Below are 19,058 nucleotides of genomic sequence, written 5' to 3' on the forward strand. Positions count from 1 at the left end.
TGGTGGTGCAGTGGTTAGCTCTGCTGCCTTACTCTAAATTTGTATTAAAGATGGAAAGTGATAGCCCATTGGGATGCAGGACGTGGTGGAAACTGGATAAAAAGTTGGCTGAGTAACAGGAAACAAGAGGTAATGGTTGATGGCTGCCCTTGTAAATGAAAAGTTGTTTGAAGTGGTGTTCCACAGGGCTCGGGACCCTTACTGTTTGTGTTATGTATTAACCATTTGGAAATTTGTAGATGAGACAAAGATTGGCTGAGTGGTGGACAGTGTAGAGGATAGCTACAATCTCCAGAATGATACAGATGGAGAGGGCGATAAAGTGGCAGATGGAATTTAACACCGAGAAGTGTGAGGTGAGGTATTAAGGGAGGTCAAACAGTTGGAGGGATACACATTCGATGGGAATATACTGAGAGGGGTGGATGAAGTGAGAGATCTTGGCGACTGGTACACAGGACCCTAAAGGCAGCAGTTCAAGTAGACAAGGTTGTGAAGAAAGCAGATGGAATGCTCTCCTTCATTGGCAGAAGTATAGAATATAAAAGTAAGGATATAATGTTGGAATTGTATTAAACACTGGTGAGGCCACAACTGGAGTATTGTGGGCTGTTCCGGTCGCCACATTACAGGAAGGACGTTATTGCCCTGGTGAGAGGGCAGAGGACGTTTACAAGAATGTTGCCAGGGCTGGAGAATTGTCGCTACGAGGAGAGATTGGAGAGGTTGGGGTTATTTTCCTTGGAATACAGAAGGCTGAGGGGTGACTTAATTGAGGTGTGCAAAATTATGAGGGGAAGAGATGGAGTGGGCAGGATAAAATCGTTTCCCCCGGTGGAGAATTCTCGAACCAGGGGACATAGATTCAAGATAAGAGGCAGAAGGTGGAGGGGGGACGTGCGGAAGAGCGTTTCTACGCAGCAGGCAGTGGGAGTCTGGAATTCGCTGGCCGAGTTGGTGGTGGAGGCAGAGACCCTAAACTCTTTTAAAACGTACCTGGATCTGCACCTTCTGCAGCTGTACAGTGTCTGGGTGAACCCCCACCCGGTGTATTGTGGGCAGGTTTGGTCTCCTTATCCAAGAAGGGATGTACTTGTCATAGAATCATAGCATTTACAGTGCAGCAGGAGGCCATTCGGCCCATCGAGTCTGCACCGGCTCTTGGAAAGACAACCCTACCCAAGGTCAACACCTCCACCCTATCCCCATAACCCAGCAACCCCACCCAACACTAAGGGTAATTCTGGGCACTAAGGGCAATTTATCATGGCCAATCCACCTAACCTGCACATCTTTGGACTGTGGGAGGAAACTGGAGCACCCGGAGGAAACCCACGCACACACGGGGAGAATCTGCTGACTCCGCACGGACAGTGACCCAAGCCGGAATCGAACCTGGGTCCCTGGAGCTGTGAAGCAATTGTGCTGCCCACTGTGCTACCGTGCTGCCCTGTATTCGGCACGGTCCTTTTGTTTTTGAAACCATTTCTTTTTCTTTTTCAGAAATATTTTAAATTCTATTCGTAAAACCATTTGACAGCGAAGGTGGGGAGGGAGGTGTGGGTTTGCGAGATGGCGACAGGAATTTGAGGGGTGGATTTAAGGTGTGGGGGTTGGAGAAGAGCGGAGGGTCACTCAATTGGGGGGGGGGGCTGACACAAAGCCAAGGAAGAGACTGACCTACACTGTAGATCCAGGGAAGGATGCTAGACACTTGGTGTGGGACGGAGCCCCCCATGCAGAGAACAGGCGAGGCCCAGGCTCCATCCACAGCCTACGCTCCGTTATCTCCAGATTGGGAGGGAGGGATAGGGGGTGGGAGGGAGCAAAGCAGGCTGGCAAGGACATGAGGTGGGGGTGGGTTTAACTTTCTGACAATCACTTTATAAGTCATAAGAGGGAGTGCAGTGAAGATTGACCAGACTGATCCCTGGGATGGCCGGATTGTCGTATGAGGAGAGATTTGGTCGACTGGGCCCGTATTCCCTGGGTTTAGAAGAAGGAGAGGGGATCACATTAAAATGTATAAAATTCAGACAGGACGGGCGGACTGGCTGCAGAGATGTTGTTTCCTCTGGCTGGGGGTGGGGGTCTCGAACATGGGGGACGCAGTCTCAGGATACAGGGTGTACCTTTAGGGCTGAGATGGGCAGAAACGTCTCCACTCAGAAGGTTGTGAACCCGTGGAATTCTCAACCACAGAAGGTTGTGGAAGCTAAATTCCGAGACTCTTAAGGTGTAAAACCCCTTTACATGGGGAGAGGACGGGAGTATGGGAGACAAGAGGATGAGCCATGATCATAATGTATAGTGGAGTAGCCTCGAAGGGCTGAATGGCCTCCCCCTGTTCCTATTTTCTATATTTCTAAGTCAGGTGTGAGATGGAATACTCTCCACTTGCCTGGGTGAGTGCAGCTCCAACACTCAAGAAGCTCCACACCATCCAGGACAAAGCAGCCCCGCTTGATTGGCGTCCCTTCCACAAACATTCACTCCTTCCACCTCCGATGGACAGCGTCAGCCGTGTGGACCATCGACAAGATTCACTGCAGGAACTGACCGAGGTTCCTCAGGCAGCACCTTCCAAACCCACGGCCACCACCATCTAGAAGGACAAGAGCAGCAGATACCTGGGAATCACCCCCCCACCTGGAGGTTCCCCTCCAAGTCACTCCCCATCCTGACTGGGAAATATATCGGCCGTTCCTTCAGTGTCGCCAAATCCTGGAGCTCCCTCCCTAACAGCACGGTGGGCGTACCTACACCCCAGGGACTGCAGCGGCTTCAAGACGGCAGCTCAGCACCACCTTGTCAAGGGGCAATTAGGGATGGGCAATAAATGGTGGTACCCATGAAGAAAGAAAAATAGAGACGGGGTGGATTTGGGCTGTTTTATGTGAACATTGTTGAGATGACCTTTTTATTTTAACGTCCTCTTAGCCGGGATTTTATTATCAACCGAGGGCACTGGAGAAGCATTCAGACAGCATTCTGGGATGGGTAAGTGTTCAACCTTTTACCTTGTTTTTCTGTGAAATGTCGCCATCCCGAATCTTGCAGTTGCTCCTTCCCGATAGAGACACTCTTAATCTGCCCCATGTGACTGGCGTGTTTATTGAGAACATGCTGAACTATCTCTGCTGCGACAGTCACTAACTGGATGTGAAGCCGAACAACTGCTCAAGCAGAAATTACCCTTGTTGTTTGTACTCGTGCGCGGTCGTGTGACTGCCTTGCGATCCAGGGATATTCCCAGGTTGGCTGTCTGTCTGTTTTTAACTTGCAGAGAGAGGACTGAAACAAGTGCTGACATCACAGTGACATTTAAACACGATGTCGGTGGTTACCACACCTCTCCTCGGAGCCAGAAGGTTTTGGGTTTCAGTCACACCCACGAGAATTTAAAATTAAGCTGACGCTCCCTAACTTCCAGTACTGAGGGAGTGCCGCACTGTCAGAGGGTCAGTACTGAGGGAGTGCCGCACTGTCAGAGGGTCAGTACTGAGGGAGTGCCGCACTGTCAAAGGGTCAGTACTGAGGGAGTGCTGCACTGTCAGAGGGTCAGTACTGAGGGAGTGCCGCACTGTCAGAGCGTCAGTACTGAGGGAGTGCCGCACTGTCAGAGGGTCAGTACTGAGGGAGTGCCGCACTGTCAGAGGGTCAGTACTGAGGGAGTGCCGCACTGTCAGAGGGTCAGTACTGAGGGAGTGCCGCACAGTCAGAGGGTCAGTACTGAGGGAGTGCCGCACAGTCAGAGGGTCAGTACTGAGGGAATGCTGCACTGTCAGAGGGTCAGTACTGAGGGAGTGCTGCACTGTCAGAGGGTCAGTACTGAGGGAGTGCCGCACTGTCAGAGGGTCAGTACTGAGGGAGTGCTGCACTGTCAGAGGGTCAGTACTGAGGGAGTGCTGCACTGTCAGAGGGTCAGTACTGAGGGAGAGCTGTACTGTCAGAGGGTTAGTACTGAGGGAATGCTGTACTGTCAGAGGGTCAGTACTGAGGGAGTGCCGCACTGTCAGAGGGTCAGTACTGAGGGAGTGCCGCACTGTCAGAGGGTCAGTACTGAGGGAATGCCGCATTGTCAGAGGGTCAGTACTGAGGGAGCGCCGCACTGTCAGAGGGTCAGTACTGAGGGAGTGCTGCACTGTCAGAGGGTCAGTACTGAGGGAGTGCCGCACTGTCAGAGGGTCAGTACTGAGGGAGTGCTGCATTGTCAGAGGGTCAGTACTGAGGGAGTGCTGCACTGTCAGAGGGTCAGTACTGAGGGAGTGCTGCACTGTCAGAGGGTCAGTACTGAGGGAGTGCCGCACTGTCAGAGGGTCAGTACTGAGGGAGTGCTGCACTGTCAGAGGGTCAGTGCTGAGGGAGTGCCGCTTTGTCAGAGGGTCAGTACTGAGGGAGTGCCGCATTGTCAGAGGGTCAGTACTGAGGGAGTGCCGCACTGTCAGAGGGTCAGTACTGAGGGAGTGCTGCACTGTCAGAGGGTCAGTACTGAGGGAGTGCCGCACTGTCAGAGGGTCAGTACTGAGGGAGTGCCGCACAGTCAGAGGGTCAGTACTGAGGGAGTGCTGCACTGTCAGAGGGTCAGTACTGAGGGAGTGCCGCACTGTCAGAGGGTCAGTACTGAGGGAGTGCTGCACTGTCAGAGAGTCAGTACTGAGGGAGCGCTGCACTGTCAGAGGGTCAGTACTGAGGGAGTGCTGCACTGTCAGAGGGTCAGTACTGAGGGAGTGCCGCACTGTCAGAGGGTCAGTACTGAGGGAGTGCCGCACAGTCAGAGGGTCAGTACTGAGGGAGTGCCGCACAGTCAGAGGGTCAGTACTGAGGGAGTGCTGCACTGTCAGAGGGTCGGTACTGAGGGAGTGCTGCACTGTCAGAGGGTCAGTACGGAGGGAGTGCCGCACTGTCAGAGGGTCAGTACTGAGGGTGCGCCGCACTGTCAGAGGGTCAGTACTGAGGGAGTGCCGCACTGTCAGAGGGTCAGTACTGAGGGAGTGCCGCACTGTCAGAGGGTCAGTACTGAGGGAGTGCCGCACTGTCAGAGGGTCAGTACTGAGGGAGTGCCGCATTGTCAGAGGGTCAGTACTGAGGGAGTGCCGCACTGCCAGAGGGTCAGTACTGAGGGAGTGCCGCACTGTCAGAGGGTCAGTACTGAGGGAGTGCTGCACTGTCAGAGGGTCAGTACTGAGGGAGTGCCGCACTGTCAGAGGGTCAGTACTGAGGGAGTGCTGCACTGTCAGAGGGTCAGTACTGAGGGAGAGCTGTACTGTCAGAGGGTCAGTACTGAGGGAGTGCCGCACTGTCAGAGGGTCAGTACTGAGGGAGTGCTGCACTGTCAGAGGGTCAGTACTGAGGGAGTGCCGCACTGTCAGAGGGTCAGTACTGAGGGAATGCCGCATTGTCAGAGGGTCAGTACTGAGGGAGTGCTGCACTGTCAGAGGGTCAGTACTGAGGGAGTGCCGCACTGTCAGAGGGTCAGTACTGAGGGAGTGCTGCACTGTCAGAGGGTCAGTACTGAGGGAGTGCCGCACTGTCAGAGGGTCAGTACTGAGGGAGTGCCGCACAGTCAGAGGGTCAGTACTGAGGGAGTGCCGCACAGTCAGAGGGTCAGTACTGAGGGAGTGCTGCACTGTCAGAGGGTCGGTACTGAGGGAGTGCTGCACTGTCAGAGGGTCAGTACGGAGGGAGTGCCGCACTGTCAGAGGGTCAGTACTGAGGGTGCGCCGCACTGTCAGAGGGTCAGTACTGAGGGAGTGCCGCACTGTCAGAGGGTCAGTACTGAGGGAGTGCCGCACTGTCAGAGGGTCAGTACTGAGGGAGTGCCGCACTGTCAGAGGGTCAGTACTGAGGGAGTGCCGCATTGTCAGAGGGTCAGTACTGAGGGAGTGCCGCACTGCCAGAGGGTCAGTACTGAGGGAGTGCCGCACTGTCAGAGGGTCAGTACTGAGGGAGTGCTGCACTGTCAGAGGGTCAGTACTGAGGGAGTGCCGCACTGTCAGAGGGTCAGTACTGAGGGAGTGCTGCACTGTCAGAGGGTCAGTACTGAGGGAGAGCTGTACTGTCAGAGGGTCAGTACTGAGGGAGTGCCGCACTGTCAGAGGGTCAGTACTGAGGGAGTGCTGCACTGTCAGAGGGTCAGTACTGAGGGAGTGCCGCACTGTCAGAGGGTCAGTACTGAGGGAATGCCGCATTGTCAGAAGGTCAGTACTGAGGGAGCGCCGCACTGTCAGAGGGTCAGTACTGAGGGAGTGCTGCACTGTCAGAGGGTCAGTACTGAGGGAGTGCCGCACTGTCAGAGGGTCAGTACTGAGGGAGTGCTGCATTGTCAGAGGGTCAGTACTGAGGGAGTGCTGCACTGTCAGAGGGTCAGTACTGAGGGAGTGCTGCACTGTCAGAGGGTCAGTACTGAGGGAGTGCCGCACTGTCAGAGGGTCAGTACTGAGGGAGTGCTGCACTGTCAGAGGGTCAGTACTGAGGGAGTGCTGCACTGTCAGAGGGTCAGTACTGAGGGAATGCTGTACTGTCAGAGGGTCAGTACTGAGGGAGTGCTGCACTGTCAGAGGGTCAGTACTGAGGGAGTGCCGCACTGTCAGAGGGTCAGTACTGAGGGAATGCCGCATTGTCAGAGGGTCAGTACTGAGGGAGCGCCGCACTGTCAGAGGGTCAGTACTGAGGGAGTGCCGCACTGTCAGAGGGTCAGTACTGAGGGAGTGCCGCACTGTCAGAGGGTCAGTACTGAGGGAGTGCTGCATTGTCAGAGGGTCAGTACTGAGGGAGTGCTGCACTGTCAGAGGGTCAGTACTGAGGGAGTGCTGCACTGTCAGAGGGTCAGTACTGAGGGAGTGCCGCACTGTCAGAGGGTCAGTACTGAGGGAGTGCTGCACTGTCAGAGGGTCAGTACTGAGGGAGTGCTGCACTGTCAGAGGGTCAGTACTGAGGGAGTGCCGCACTGTCTGAGGGTCAGTACTGAGGGAGTGCTGCACTGTCAGTGGGTCAGCACTGAGGGAGTGCTGCACTGTCAGAGGGTCAGTACTGAGGGAGTGCTGCACTGTCAGAGGGTCAGTACTGAGGGAGTGCTGCACTGTCAGATGGTCAGTACTGAGAGAGTGCTGCACTGTCAGAGGGTCAGTACTGAGGGAGTGCTGCACTGTCAGAGGGTCAGTACTGAGGGAGTGCTGCACTGTCTGAGGTGCTGTGTTTCGGATCTGAATCAGAGGCCCCATGAGGCGGGCGTACTCACTAACGCTCAGTCTGTGTTCTGCCAGGGCCATTCGGTTCCAGAACTCATGGCAGCCTTGGTAGAACATGGGACAAAAGAGCTGAGTTCCCGAGGGGACAGTGACATCAGGGCAGCATTTGATTCAGAGTGGTATCGGCACTCCTGGCAATGTCGAAGTCAATGGGGATCAGGGGAAAATACTCCGCTCATTGGAGTCATACCCGGCACAAAGGAAGATGGTTGTGGTGGTTGGGGGTTAATCATCTCAGCTGCAGGACATCACTGCAGGAGTTCCTCAGGGAAGTGTCCTCGGCCCCAACCATCTCAGCTACTTCATCAATGACCTTCCTTCCAACACAAGGTCAGAAGTGGGGATGTTTGCGGATGACTGCACAATGTTGAGCACCTACAGTGCAGAAGGAGGCCTTTCGGCCCACCGGGCCTGCACCGACCTCGGCCTGTTCTCAGAAGCCCACCAAAGCTGCACATCTTTGGACACTAAGGGGCAATTCAGCATGAGGCAATCAGCGCTCATTTGCAGCAAGGCCTGGACAATATCCAGGCTTGGGCCGGCACGTGGCAAGTAACATTCACAACACACAAGTGCTAGGTAATGGCCATCTCCAACAAGAGAGGCACAAGTCGGGAGTGTGATGGAAAACTCTCCACTTGCCTGGATGAGTGCAGCTCCAACAACACTCAAGAAGCTCAACACCATCCAGGGCAAAGCAGCCCCGGTTGATTGGCAGATGACACCAAGCTGGGTGGGAGGATGAGCTGTGAGGCGGATTCGGAGATCCTTCAGTGTGATTTGGACAAGTTGAGTGGGCAGATGAATGGCAAATGCAGTATAATTTGGATAAATGTGAGGTTATCCACTTTGGTCGCAAAATGAAGAAGGCCAACTATTATCTAAATGGCCATAAATTAGGAGGGGGGAGTGTGCAATGAGTCCTGGGTGTCCTCGTACACCAGTCGCTGAGGATAAGCAGGCAGGGGCAGCAGGCGGTAAAGAAGGTAAATGGTATGTTGGCCTTCATAGCGAGAGGATTTGAGGACATGAGCAGGGATGTCTTGCTGCAATTGTACAGGGTCTCGGTGAGGCCACACCTGGAATATTGTGGGTAGCCTTGGTCTCCTTCTCTGAGGAAGGATGTTCTCGCTATAGAGGGAGTGCAGCGAAGGTTTACCAGGCTGATTCCAGGGATGGCAGGACTGACGTACGAGGAGAGATTGAATCGGTTAGGATTGTTCTCGCTGGAGTTCAGAAGAATGAGGGGGGAACCTCATAGAAATCCCAGCTTCACCAACCCTAACCTTGCGTTGCAGTTCAATGCCCCGCCCGACCCATGGCACTGCTGACAATGCAGCACCCCCTGCTTGGCGTCACGCTGCCAATCTCTGAGTCAAGCACTTCGTACGCTGAGGCACAAAGTGTGACCAGTTGACAACGATTGAATTACAAAAAATAATGAAAAACTTGCAACGACCGCTTGCATTTATCAGGAGCACCAGCGGACAGAGTAAAACTCTTACCGAGGCCCTTCAGGGGAGCTTTATTCAGGAGAAATCTCACTCCGATTTTGAAAAAAACACCACTGGAACAGCCAGTCTGTCCAATGTTCAAGCAGCAGAAATAATCCAGAGTGCGCCGGTCTAAAGTCTAATTCACTGCACAACCACATCTTATCTCATTCCGTCATGAGACGCAAAATTAGCCAGATCAATATTCAATCTTATATGTGAGGGACTGGGTGGGGGAGGGGATCAGACACGGTCCTTTCCCCCTCTGGGACTGGGTGGGACAGTGGGTCAGACACTGTCCTTTCCCCCTGTGGGACTGGGTGGGACAGTGGGTCAGACACTGTCCTTTCCCCCTCTGGGACTGGGTGGGACAGTGGGTCAGACACTGTCCTTTCCCCCTCTGGGACTGGGTGGGACAGTGGGTCAGACACTGTCCTTTCCCCCTCTGGGACTGGGTGGGACAGTGGGTCAGACACTGTCCTTTCCCCCTCTGGGACTGGGTGGGACAGTGGGTCAGACACTGTCCTTTCCCCCTCTGGGACTGGGTGGGACAGTGGGTCAGACACTGTCCTTTCCCCCTCTGGGACTGGGTGTGGGTCAGACACGGTCCTTTCCCCCTCTGGGACTGGGTGGGACAGTGGGTCAGACACTGTCCTTTCCCCCTCTGGGACTGGGTGGGACAGTGTGTCAGACACTGTCCTTTCCCCCTCTGGGACTGGGTGGGACAGTGGGTCAGACACTGTCCTTTCCCCCTCTGGGACTGGGTGGGACAGTTGGGCAGACACTGTCCTTTCCCCCTCTGGGACTGGGTGGGACAGTGGGTCAGACACTGTCCTTTCCCCCTCTGGGACTGGGTGGGGGTCAGACACTGTCCTTTCCCCCTCTGGGACTGGGTGGGGGTCAGACACTGTCCTTTCCCCCTCTGGGACTGGGTGGGACAGTGGGTCCGACACTGTCCTTTCCCCCTCTGGGACTGGGTGGGACAGTGGTTCAGACACTGTCCTTTCCCCCTCTGGGACTGGGAGGGACAGTGGGTCAGACACTGTCCTTTCCCCCTCTGGGACTGGGTGGGACAGTGGGTCAGACACTGTCCTTTCCCCTTCTGGGACTAGGTGGGACAGTGGGTCAGACACTGTCCTTTCCCCCTCTGGGACTGGGTGGGGGAGGGGATCAGACACGGTCCATTCCCCCTCTGGGACTGGGTGGGACAGTGGGTCAGACACAGTCCTTTCCCCCTCTGGGACTGGGTGTGGGTCAGACACTGTCCTTTCCCCCTCTGGGACTGGGTGGGACAGTGGGTCAGACACTGTCCTTTCCCCCTCTGGGACTGGGTGGGACAGTGGGTCAGACACTGTCCTTTCCTCCTCTGGGACTGGGTGGGACAGTGGGTCAGACACTGTCCTTTCCCCTTCTGGGACTGGCTGGGACAGTGGGTCAGACACTGTCCTTTCCCCCTCTGGGACTGGGTGGGACAGTGGGTCAGACACTGTCCTTTCCCCCTCTGGGACTGGGTGGGACAGTGGGTCAGACACTGTCCTTTCCCCCTCTGGGACTGGGTGGGACAGTGGGTCAGACACTGTCCTTTCCCCCTCTGGGACTGGGTGTGGGTCAGACACTGTCCTTTCCCCTCTGGGACTGGGTGGGACAGTGGGTCAGACACTGTCCTTTCCCCCTCTGGGACTGGGTGGGACAGTGGGTCAGACACTGTCCTTTCCCCCTTTGGGACTGAGTGGGACAGTGGGTCAGACACTGTCCTTTCCCCCTCTGGGACTGGGTGTGGGTCAGACACTGTCCTTTCCCCCTCTGGGACTGGGTTGGACAGTGGGTCAGACACTGTCCTTTCCCCCTCTGGGACTGGGTGGGACAGCGGGTCAGACACTGTCCTTTCCCCCTCTGGGACTGGGTGGGGGTCAGACACTGTCCTTTCCCCCTCTGGGACTGGGTGGAGGTCAGACACTGTCCTTTCCCCCTCTGGGACTGGGTGGGGGTCAGACACTGCCCTTTCCCCCACTCTGGGACTGGGTGGGACAGTGGGTCAGCCACTCTGAAATGAATTGATCGTTGGCTGTTGCTGGTGTCAGTTTGGTCTGTCAGTCACTGCCGCTGCACAGAAATGCCTCTGTGTTAAACCGGTTTTGTGTCTCCTCGGGGATCCTGAGGGCTCTCCCTCACACCTCGAGGAGGTCCACATGAGCCATCTCTCTGCTGGAAGTAACACAGCTTACCCTGTCCTGCACTCCCAGGATACCGTATAAACCGTCAACCTCATGCTAAATAATAACCTTTTGACCTCATTTATGTCTTTCTCATGCAGGCGTACATCCTGTGGTCTGTGTCCTACTACACTTCCCCATTACTGCTGCTTTACTGCTACAGGAAAGGTAAGGCTTGCGGCTCAACCCTGCGGTGTGTTGCGATGTTAACTGGTCCTCCCAGCCCGCGGATATACCGCGGGAACTCCCCCTGCCTGCTCTTCGGAAAAGCACATGTTCCGAGCGTGTTAATAAACGCTAATGCCTCTTTTCTCTTCCTTACGTACAATCCTAACAGCACAGGACGAGGCCATTCGGCCCACCACACCCATGCTGGCCCCTTTGAAAGAGCTATGCGATCCCTTTCCAATTCTGCTTTCCTCTCCCTCCATCATCCTGTTTCCCTTTGAAAAGTATTGTAGAATCTGATTGCAACGAAGCGGGGGGTGGGGGGGGGGGGGGGTGGGGAATCAGTGTAATTGAAATTTTGTTGACTCGTGTCGTGAGGACGGAGTTTTTGGGAATGCACGTCACATTTTTAATAATCTTTATTGTCACAAGTAGGCTGACATTAACACTGCAATGAAGTTACTGTGAAAAGCCCCTAGTCGCCACATTCCGGCACCTGTTTGGGTACACAGAGGGAGAATTCAGAATGTCAAATCCACCTAACAGCACGTCTTTCGGGACTTGTGGGAGGAAACCGGAGCACCCGGAGGAAACCCACGCAGACACGGGGGAGAATGTGCAGACTCTGCACAGACAGTGACCCAAGCCGGGAATCAAACCTGGGATCCTGGTGCTGTGAAACAACAGTGCTAACCACTGTGCTGCCGTGCCGCCCTTTTGAAGCACGGCACCCACAAAACGCAGGTCGCAATTTGATTTCACTGGTTTAGTTTGCGTGCGGTTCCACCCGTGTGCGGAGTGCTGGGGCCAGCCTACCTATCGCAGACCATGGAGGAAAACCAGGCCCACCAAATTATTCAGGGCCAGCAATCGGCAGCCGGCAGTTACAACAACTGCGGATAAGGACCCCTGGTATTAAATTAGCAACGCTACAACTGGTTAACTATTATCCAATTTCTAACTTGTCACACACACAAAACATAGCCGGAAAGGGGGTGAAAAAATAAAAGATAGGGATCTTTGACTTCATGATGGATATCCTCCAGTTATTTTCTTTCTCCAGTTTAGGCCTTCAGCTGAATGTTACCTTTTCCTTCAGCTTGTTATGGTCTTCGCTGTCGGCTCTCAGAGACAGCAGGCAGCCGAGAGAGAGCGAGAAGGAGGGAGAAAACACATCTTCAGATTTCAAGGCTCTCATGCCTTTTGGAGGGTTCTCTCTGAAAAACCCCACCCGGCAGGAACCGATCACTGTTGCCAGGGAGAACACCGTCCCTGGGCAACGCGTTGGCCGCCAGCCAGCCCATCAAACCAAATCGCCCCGCGATGTGCCAGGTGCCAGAAAGTCTGGGATTTCCTTTCCCAAATACAAACCTTGCGGACACAGTGTTCTGGTGATCAAGCTATTTGAAGGTTTGCGGCCGGCACTCCCTCCGCTCGACCTGAAGCTTCTCTCAATTACCGATCTCCAGATCAAAAACAGAAAACAATAAAGATAAAATAAAAGAAACGGGAACAAAGGGATATCGAAAAGAAGGACTCCCAATGCTGCCAAACAATCAGTTACCAACGACAGCTTTGGAATTCCCTGTTGTCAATTATATTAATAGCGGCCGAGTTCTTTTCTGGTCAGGGATCTTTGCCCAGCAAACCACCCACTCCTCAACCACGACTGTCCAGAGTATAAAGCCAATTTTTAAAAAATGTGTTCTTGCAATGTGAACGTCCCAGGTAAGGTCGGCATTTACAGCCCATTCTCATTGCCCTTGGAGAGTTGGTGGTGCTGCCTTCTTCAATCACCCACACTGTCCTATTTTTTGCCGCGGTTTAATACAGATTGCCTGGATGAGCGCAGCTCCAACAATGCTCGAGAAGCTCGACACCATCCAGGACAAAGCAGCCCCGCTTGATTGGCGTCCCTTCCACAAACATTCCCTCCCTCCCCCCCGATGGACAGTGTCAGCCGTCTGCACCATCCACAAGATTCATTGCAGGAACTGACCGAGGCTCCTCAGGCAGCACCTTCCAAACCCACGGCCACCACCATCTAGAAGGACAAGAGCAGCAGATACCTGGGATCACCCCCCCCCCACCTGGAGGTTCCCCTCCAAGTCACTCCCCATCCTGACTGGGAAATATATCGGCCGTTCCTTCAGTGTCGCCGGGTCCAAATCCTGGAGCTCCCTCCCTAACAGCACGGTGGGTGTACCTACACCTCAGGGACTGCAGCGGCTTCAAGACGGCAGCTCAGCACCACCTTGTCAAGGGGCAATTAGGGATGGACAATAAATGATGATCCAGCGATGACCCACATGCCATGAAAGAATTTATAAAACAGTTCCTGGCTGATCGTATCTCTATATCCCGTGATATCTTTAATAGCTTGAAATCTATCGATCTCCGTCTTGAATAACCTCATTGATGGAGCCTCCAGAGCTCTCTGGGTTAGAATTCTAAAGATTCTTGAGTCCTGAAATTTCTCCTCAGCTCGGTCCTGAATGATGTCTCCCTTGGTTCTCGATCTCTTCCCACCCACACAGCCAGAATCATGGAATCCCGACAATCCCTGACATGCCTCCACTGCAACCCCCTAACCCCACCTAACCTTTTGGACACTATGCGGAATTGGTCATGGCCAATCCACCTAACCTGCACATCTTTGGACTGTGGGAGGAAACCGGAGCACCCGGAGGAAACCCACGCAGACACGGGGAGAACGTGCAGACTCCGCACAGACAGTGACCCAAGCCAGAATCGAACCTGGGACCCTGGCGCTGTGAGGCGGCAATGCCAACCACTTTGCCACCGTGCCACCTCCTACCTGCAGCTACCCTGTCGAACCCTGCAAGGATTGTGAGGAGGTTGGCGTGGAGCGAAAAGGCCAGCGTACACCAGTTGGGACTGAATGGCCTGGTCCGCTGCTGTATATTAGAACAGTACAGCACAGAACAGGCCCTCCGGCCCTCGATGTTGTGCCGAGCAATGATCACCCTACTCAAACCCACATATCCACCCTATACCCGTAACCCAACAACCCCCCCCCCCCCTTTAACCTTACCTTTTAGGACACTACGGGCAATTTAGCATGGCCAATCCACCTAACCCGCACATCTTTGGACTGTGGGAGGAAACCGGAGCACCCAGAGGAAACCCACGCACACGGGGAGGATGTGCAGACTCCGCACAGACAGTGACCCAGCCGGGGATCGAACCTAGGACCCTGGAGCTGTGAAGCATTTATGCTAACCACCATGCTACCGTGCTGCCCTCTGTATTCTGTAACAATAACACAGAAGGCTGGAAAAAGGCAGAAAAACCTGTGAGGAGAGAAAACAGTCGACGTTTTGAGCCCGTTTGACTCTTCATTGGAACTAAAGGAGAGGGAAAATGTGTTGGATATTGCACCGTAGCAGGGGGAGATATAGTTCCGCCTCTCAACAGGTGTTAGCTGCGTGGGGAGATCCTCCAGAAGGTGGGCATGACCTGGTGCCCGGTGAAGAAGTTTGCATCAAAAAGCTGCAGAAGGAACCCCTGGGATCGAAGTGGGAAGGACCATTCGTAATCCTTCTCACCACCCAATCCGCTGTAAAGTTAAAAGGAAAGAAAAGTTGGATCCATTCATCACAGGCAGCAGTGTAGCATAGTGGTTAGCACAATTGCTGCACAGCTCCAGGGTCCTAGGTTCGATTCCCCGCTGGGTCACTGTCTGTGTGGAGTCTGCACATTCTCCCCGTGTCTGCGTGGGTTTCCTCCGGGTGCTCCGGTTTCCTCCCACAGTCCAAAGATGGTTACGTGAATTGGCCGTGATAAATTGCCCTTAGTGTTCAAAATTGCCCTTAGTGTTGGGTGGGGTTACTGGGTTATGGGGATAGGGTGGAGATGTGGGCTTGGGTAGGGTGCTCTTTCCAAGAGCCGGTGCAGACTCGATGGGCCGAATGGCCTCCTTTACTGTAAATTCTATGATTGCGACAAGATGTAGCAAACTTAAAAACAATAGGCAGACGACCAGAAGTGGAGGGAGTGCATTGAGGCAAAAAATGTTTGGGATTTAAAAGAAGAGGTTAAGGTGGAGGTGAAAGGTCACAGTGCAAAGTTGCTGAACCCAACGTTGAGTCCTGAGGACTGCAACGTGTCAAATCCAAGGCCAGGTGTTTGCACCGGGACAGGGCCAAGGACAGGCATTGGGCGCGAGAGCAAGGCGCTGAGTTCAAATGGTCAGCGACGTGAAGGTTAGGGGTCACGTTCGCGGGCTGAGCGACGGTGTTCCGCAGAGCGGGCATCCCCAGTCTGCGTTTAGTGCTCCCCGCCCCCGATGTAGAGGAGACCGGGTTGGGAGCAGCGGATAAACCAAATTGAAGGAGGTGAAAATGAAACGCTGCTTAACCAGAAAGGAGCATTTGAGGCCTTGGGTAGGGGATGGGGGTGGGGTGTGTGATGGAGGGGTGGGCCAGGGAGTCGGGGAGAGAACGTTTACTATCAGGTCGCGGTAAAAGCCGCCCTAATGTCTTTTTTTTTTTCTCTTGTTTGTTTAGGTTACATCATTCTGTCCAAGATCGTCCCTGCTGCTTCGTACGCGAGTGTTCTCCTGCTGGTACTCACCGGCGTCGCCTGCCTCAGAGGTACGGGAGTTCAACACCGACCTCCCGTCGGTAAATCTCCCCGTTCTGTTCAAAGGCCGTGAAACTGGGATTCCTTCCCCCTTCCTCAGCCTTTCCTTTCCTTCTGCTGCTCACTAATTCCCAAAAGCAGGAGAACGGAATCACCCACCCGTTCCTCCCAATCTGCCGCATTTTTATCAAGGCGCAAGAGCAGGAGGGAGGCCATTTGGCCCACTGCTTCCCATGCTAGCCCTTTCAGCCGGTTTCCTCATTGAAGAGCAATGCGGGGGGGGGGGGCAGAGAATGGGGAAAACCGGGCGCCCAAAATGGCTGCCATCCTGGGCCGTGCCTCACTCCACTTTTCATTCCAATCCCTCATCCCGATCTCTGTGACCTCCTCCAGCCCCTACCGCCCTCTGAGGCCGCTTCGATCCTCCATTTCTGGTTTCCTGTGCATCCCTCTCCGATTTAAACATCCCTCTCCCCCCCCAGCCCTAACCCGCGGAATACCTCCTTCCGTGACTGACCACTGCTTCCTTGTCAAGAGGCCCTGGAAAATTGCAAGTTATCGTCGTGACTGTGGATTTTCTTTTTTGTGACTTAGGTGTGGGACGGTGGAGCAACTCTGAGTACGTGCAGTTTGTCAGCATCTTAGAGGAGACGAAGCGAAGCAACACGGCGGAAAACAAGGTAGCGCAGTGAGGAAATTGGAAGCTGAGCAGTCTCCCAGCGCAGTCAGGTCCCTGCTGGCTCGACATCGCACACTGCAGGACGCGAGAGCTGCCTGTGTATTTCTTTGTTTGCTACCTTTCGCTTTGGCACTTCCCGACTGCATAGTGTAACGGCCGCCCTGAGGTAGAATTGACAGGGTGCGCACGAGGGTTTCAACCTGACTGCTGGATGCTGACACATGGGCAAGTTCACTGTGCTCCACCCTGTGTCCCACTCTAACAAAGAACAATACAGCCCAGGAACAGGCCCTTCGGCCCTCCCAGCCTGTACCGGTCACAATACCAACCTTTTCCAAAACCCTCAGCCCTTCCTTGTGCCGTATCCCTCTATACCCATCCTATCCATGTGTTTGTCAAGCTGCCTTTGAACGCCGTTAATGTATCTGCTTCCGCAACCTCCCCTGGCAACACGTTCCAGGCACTCGCCACCCTCTGCGTAAAAAACCTGCCTCGCACATCTCCTCTAAACTTTGCCCCACGGACCTTAAACCTCTGCCCCCTGGTGACTGACCCCTCCACCCTGGGGTAGAGTGCCTGCCCATCCACTCTATCCATGCCCCTCATAATCTTGTAGACCTCGATCAGGTCACCCCTCAACCTCCGTCTTTCTAATGAAAACAGTCCGAGTCTATTCAGCCTCTCCACATAGCTAACACCCTCCAGACCAGGCAACATCCTGGCAAACCTCCTCTGCACTCTCTCCAAAGCCTCCACATCCTTCTGGTAGTGTGGCGACCAGAATTGTGCGCAATATTCCAAGTGCGGCCTTACCAAGGTTCTATACAACTGCAGCATGACTTGCCAGTTGATGTCCCCGTCCAATGAAGGCAAGCATTCCGTCTGCTTTCTTGACTACCTTGTCCACTTGTGTTGCCACCTTCAAAGATCTGTGGTCCTGCACGCCCAGATCTCCCTGACTGTCTATATTCCGAAGAGTTTTGCCATTTACAGAATATTTCCCCTCTATGTTAGACCTACCAAAATGCATTACTTCACATTTGTCTGGATTAAACTCCATTTGCCATTTCTCTGCCCAAGTCTCCAACCTATCCATGTCCTGCTGTATCCTCTGACAATCCTCAATCAACTCTGTCTGCCACTCCACCAACCTTGGTGTCATCCGCATTAGGAATTGGAGCAGGTTTGGCCAGTATGGCTCCTCAAGCCTGCTCGGCCGTTCCATCAGAGCAAGACCGATTTTTCCTGCCCTATCTCCCACCCATTGAATCCCTCAGTGCCCCAGTGTTCAGCCCCATTGGCGGACCCTCAGACACCGAAGCAGCTCGTGCCCAGACGTGGCGAGACCTGAACAGCATTCAGGCTGATGAGTGGCAAATAACATTGGCAACAAGTGCCAGGCGACCAACATCTCCCAACAGAAGAATTGCCACAGGGCATAAGGAGGCCATTCGGCCCATCGTGTCGGCTCTTCAAACGAGCATTCTGACTCAGTGCCGTTCCCCTGCCTTTCCCAGGAACCCCTGCACATTGTTTCTGTTCAAATAATCATCTAATGCCCACGTCAATATCTCAATTGAAGCTGCCTCCACCTCACTTCCAGGCTGCACATTGCAGACTCTAACCTCTCCCAGTCTGAACCGGCCTCCACCTCACTTCCAGGCCGCACATTGCTGACTCTAACCCCTCGCTGTGTGAACCGGCCTCCACCTCACTTCCAGGCCGCACATTGCTGACTCTAACCCCTCGCTGTGTGAACCTGCCTCCACCTCACTTCCAGGCCGCACATTGCTGACTCTCACCCCTCGCTGTGTGAACCTGCCTCCACCTCACTTCCAGGCCGCACATTGCAGACTCTCACCCCTCGCTGTGTGAACCGGCCTCCATCTCACTTCCAGGCTGCACATTGCAGACTCTAACCCCTCGCTGTGTGAACCTGCCTCCACCTCACTTCCAGGCTGCACATTGCTGACTCTAACCCCTCGCTGTGTGAACCTGCCTCCACCTCACTTCCAGGCTGCACATTGCAGACTCTTACCCCTCGCTGTGTGAACCGGCCTCCACCTCACTTCCAGGCTGCACATTGCTGACTCTCACCCCTCGCTGTGTGAACCTGCCTCCACCTCACTTCCAGGCTGCACATTGCTGACTCTCACCCCTCGCTGTGTGAACCGACCTCCACCTCACTTCCAGGCCGCACATTGCTGACTCTCACCCCTCGCTGTGTGAACCTGCCTCCACCTCACTTCCAGGCTGCACATTGCTGACTCTCACCCCTCGCTGTGTGAACCGGCCTCCACCTCACTTCCAGGCCGCACATTGCTGACTCTAACCCCTCGCAGTCCCCCCCCCCAACGAGAATCTACCCGTTCCCCCTCGACTTTCAGTGCCATTACCACTGCTGTGTGCCCCACAGTCGACATCCTGGGGGGAGGGTAGTTACCAGTGAACAGGAACGAAACTGGAAGAGCTATAAAAAGTGCAGTGGCAGGTCAGAGAGGCTGGAAATTCTGTCACTTTCTGACTCCCCAAAGCCTTTCCACCTGTTGGTCTCAGCAATGGGCCATAGAAACATAGAAAATAGGAGCAGGAGGAGGCCATTTGAGCCTGTTCTGCCATTCATTATGGTCATGGCTGATCATCCAGTTTT

The 19,058-nt window shown here is 54.3% G+C and overlaps 1 protein-coding gene across 1 annotated transcript in view; it reads left to right on the forward strand.

The window, feature by feature from the left end:
- Positions 1-19,058, forward strand: part of abhd16a (abhydrolase domain containing 16A, phospholipase) — an 81,276-nt gene that overhangs the window by 16,323 nt on the left and 45,895 nt on the right. Inside the window, exons 2-5 of the mRNA XM_038816222.1 lie at positions 2,941-3,000; positions 11,058-11,124; positions 15,654-15,740; positions 16,324-16,409. Coding sequence (XP_038672150.1) covers positions 2,941-3,000; positions 11,058-11,124; positions 15,654-15,740; positions 16,324-16,409 — 300 coding nt within the window. The remainder of the gene's footprint in view (positions 1-2,940; positions 3,001-11,057; positions 11,125-15,653; positions 15,741-16,323; positions 16,410-19,058) is intronic.

Source organism: Scyliorhinus canicula, chromosome 13 (genome assembly GCF_902713615.1).
Source record: "Scyliorhinus canicula chromosome 13, sScyCan1.1, whole genome shotgun sequence".
In the NCBI taxonomy this organism is placed as follows: Eukaryota; Metazoa; Chordata; class Chondrichthyes; order Carcharhiniformes; family Scyliorhinidae; genus Scyliorhinus; species Scyliorhinus canicula.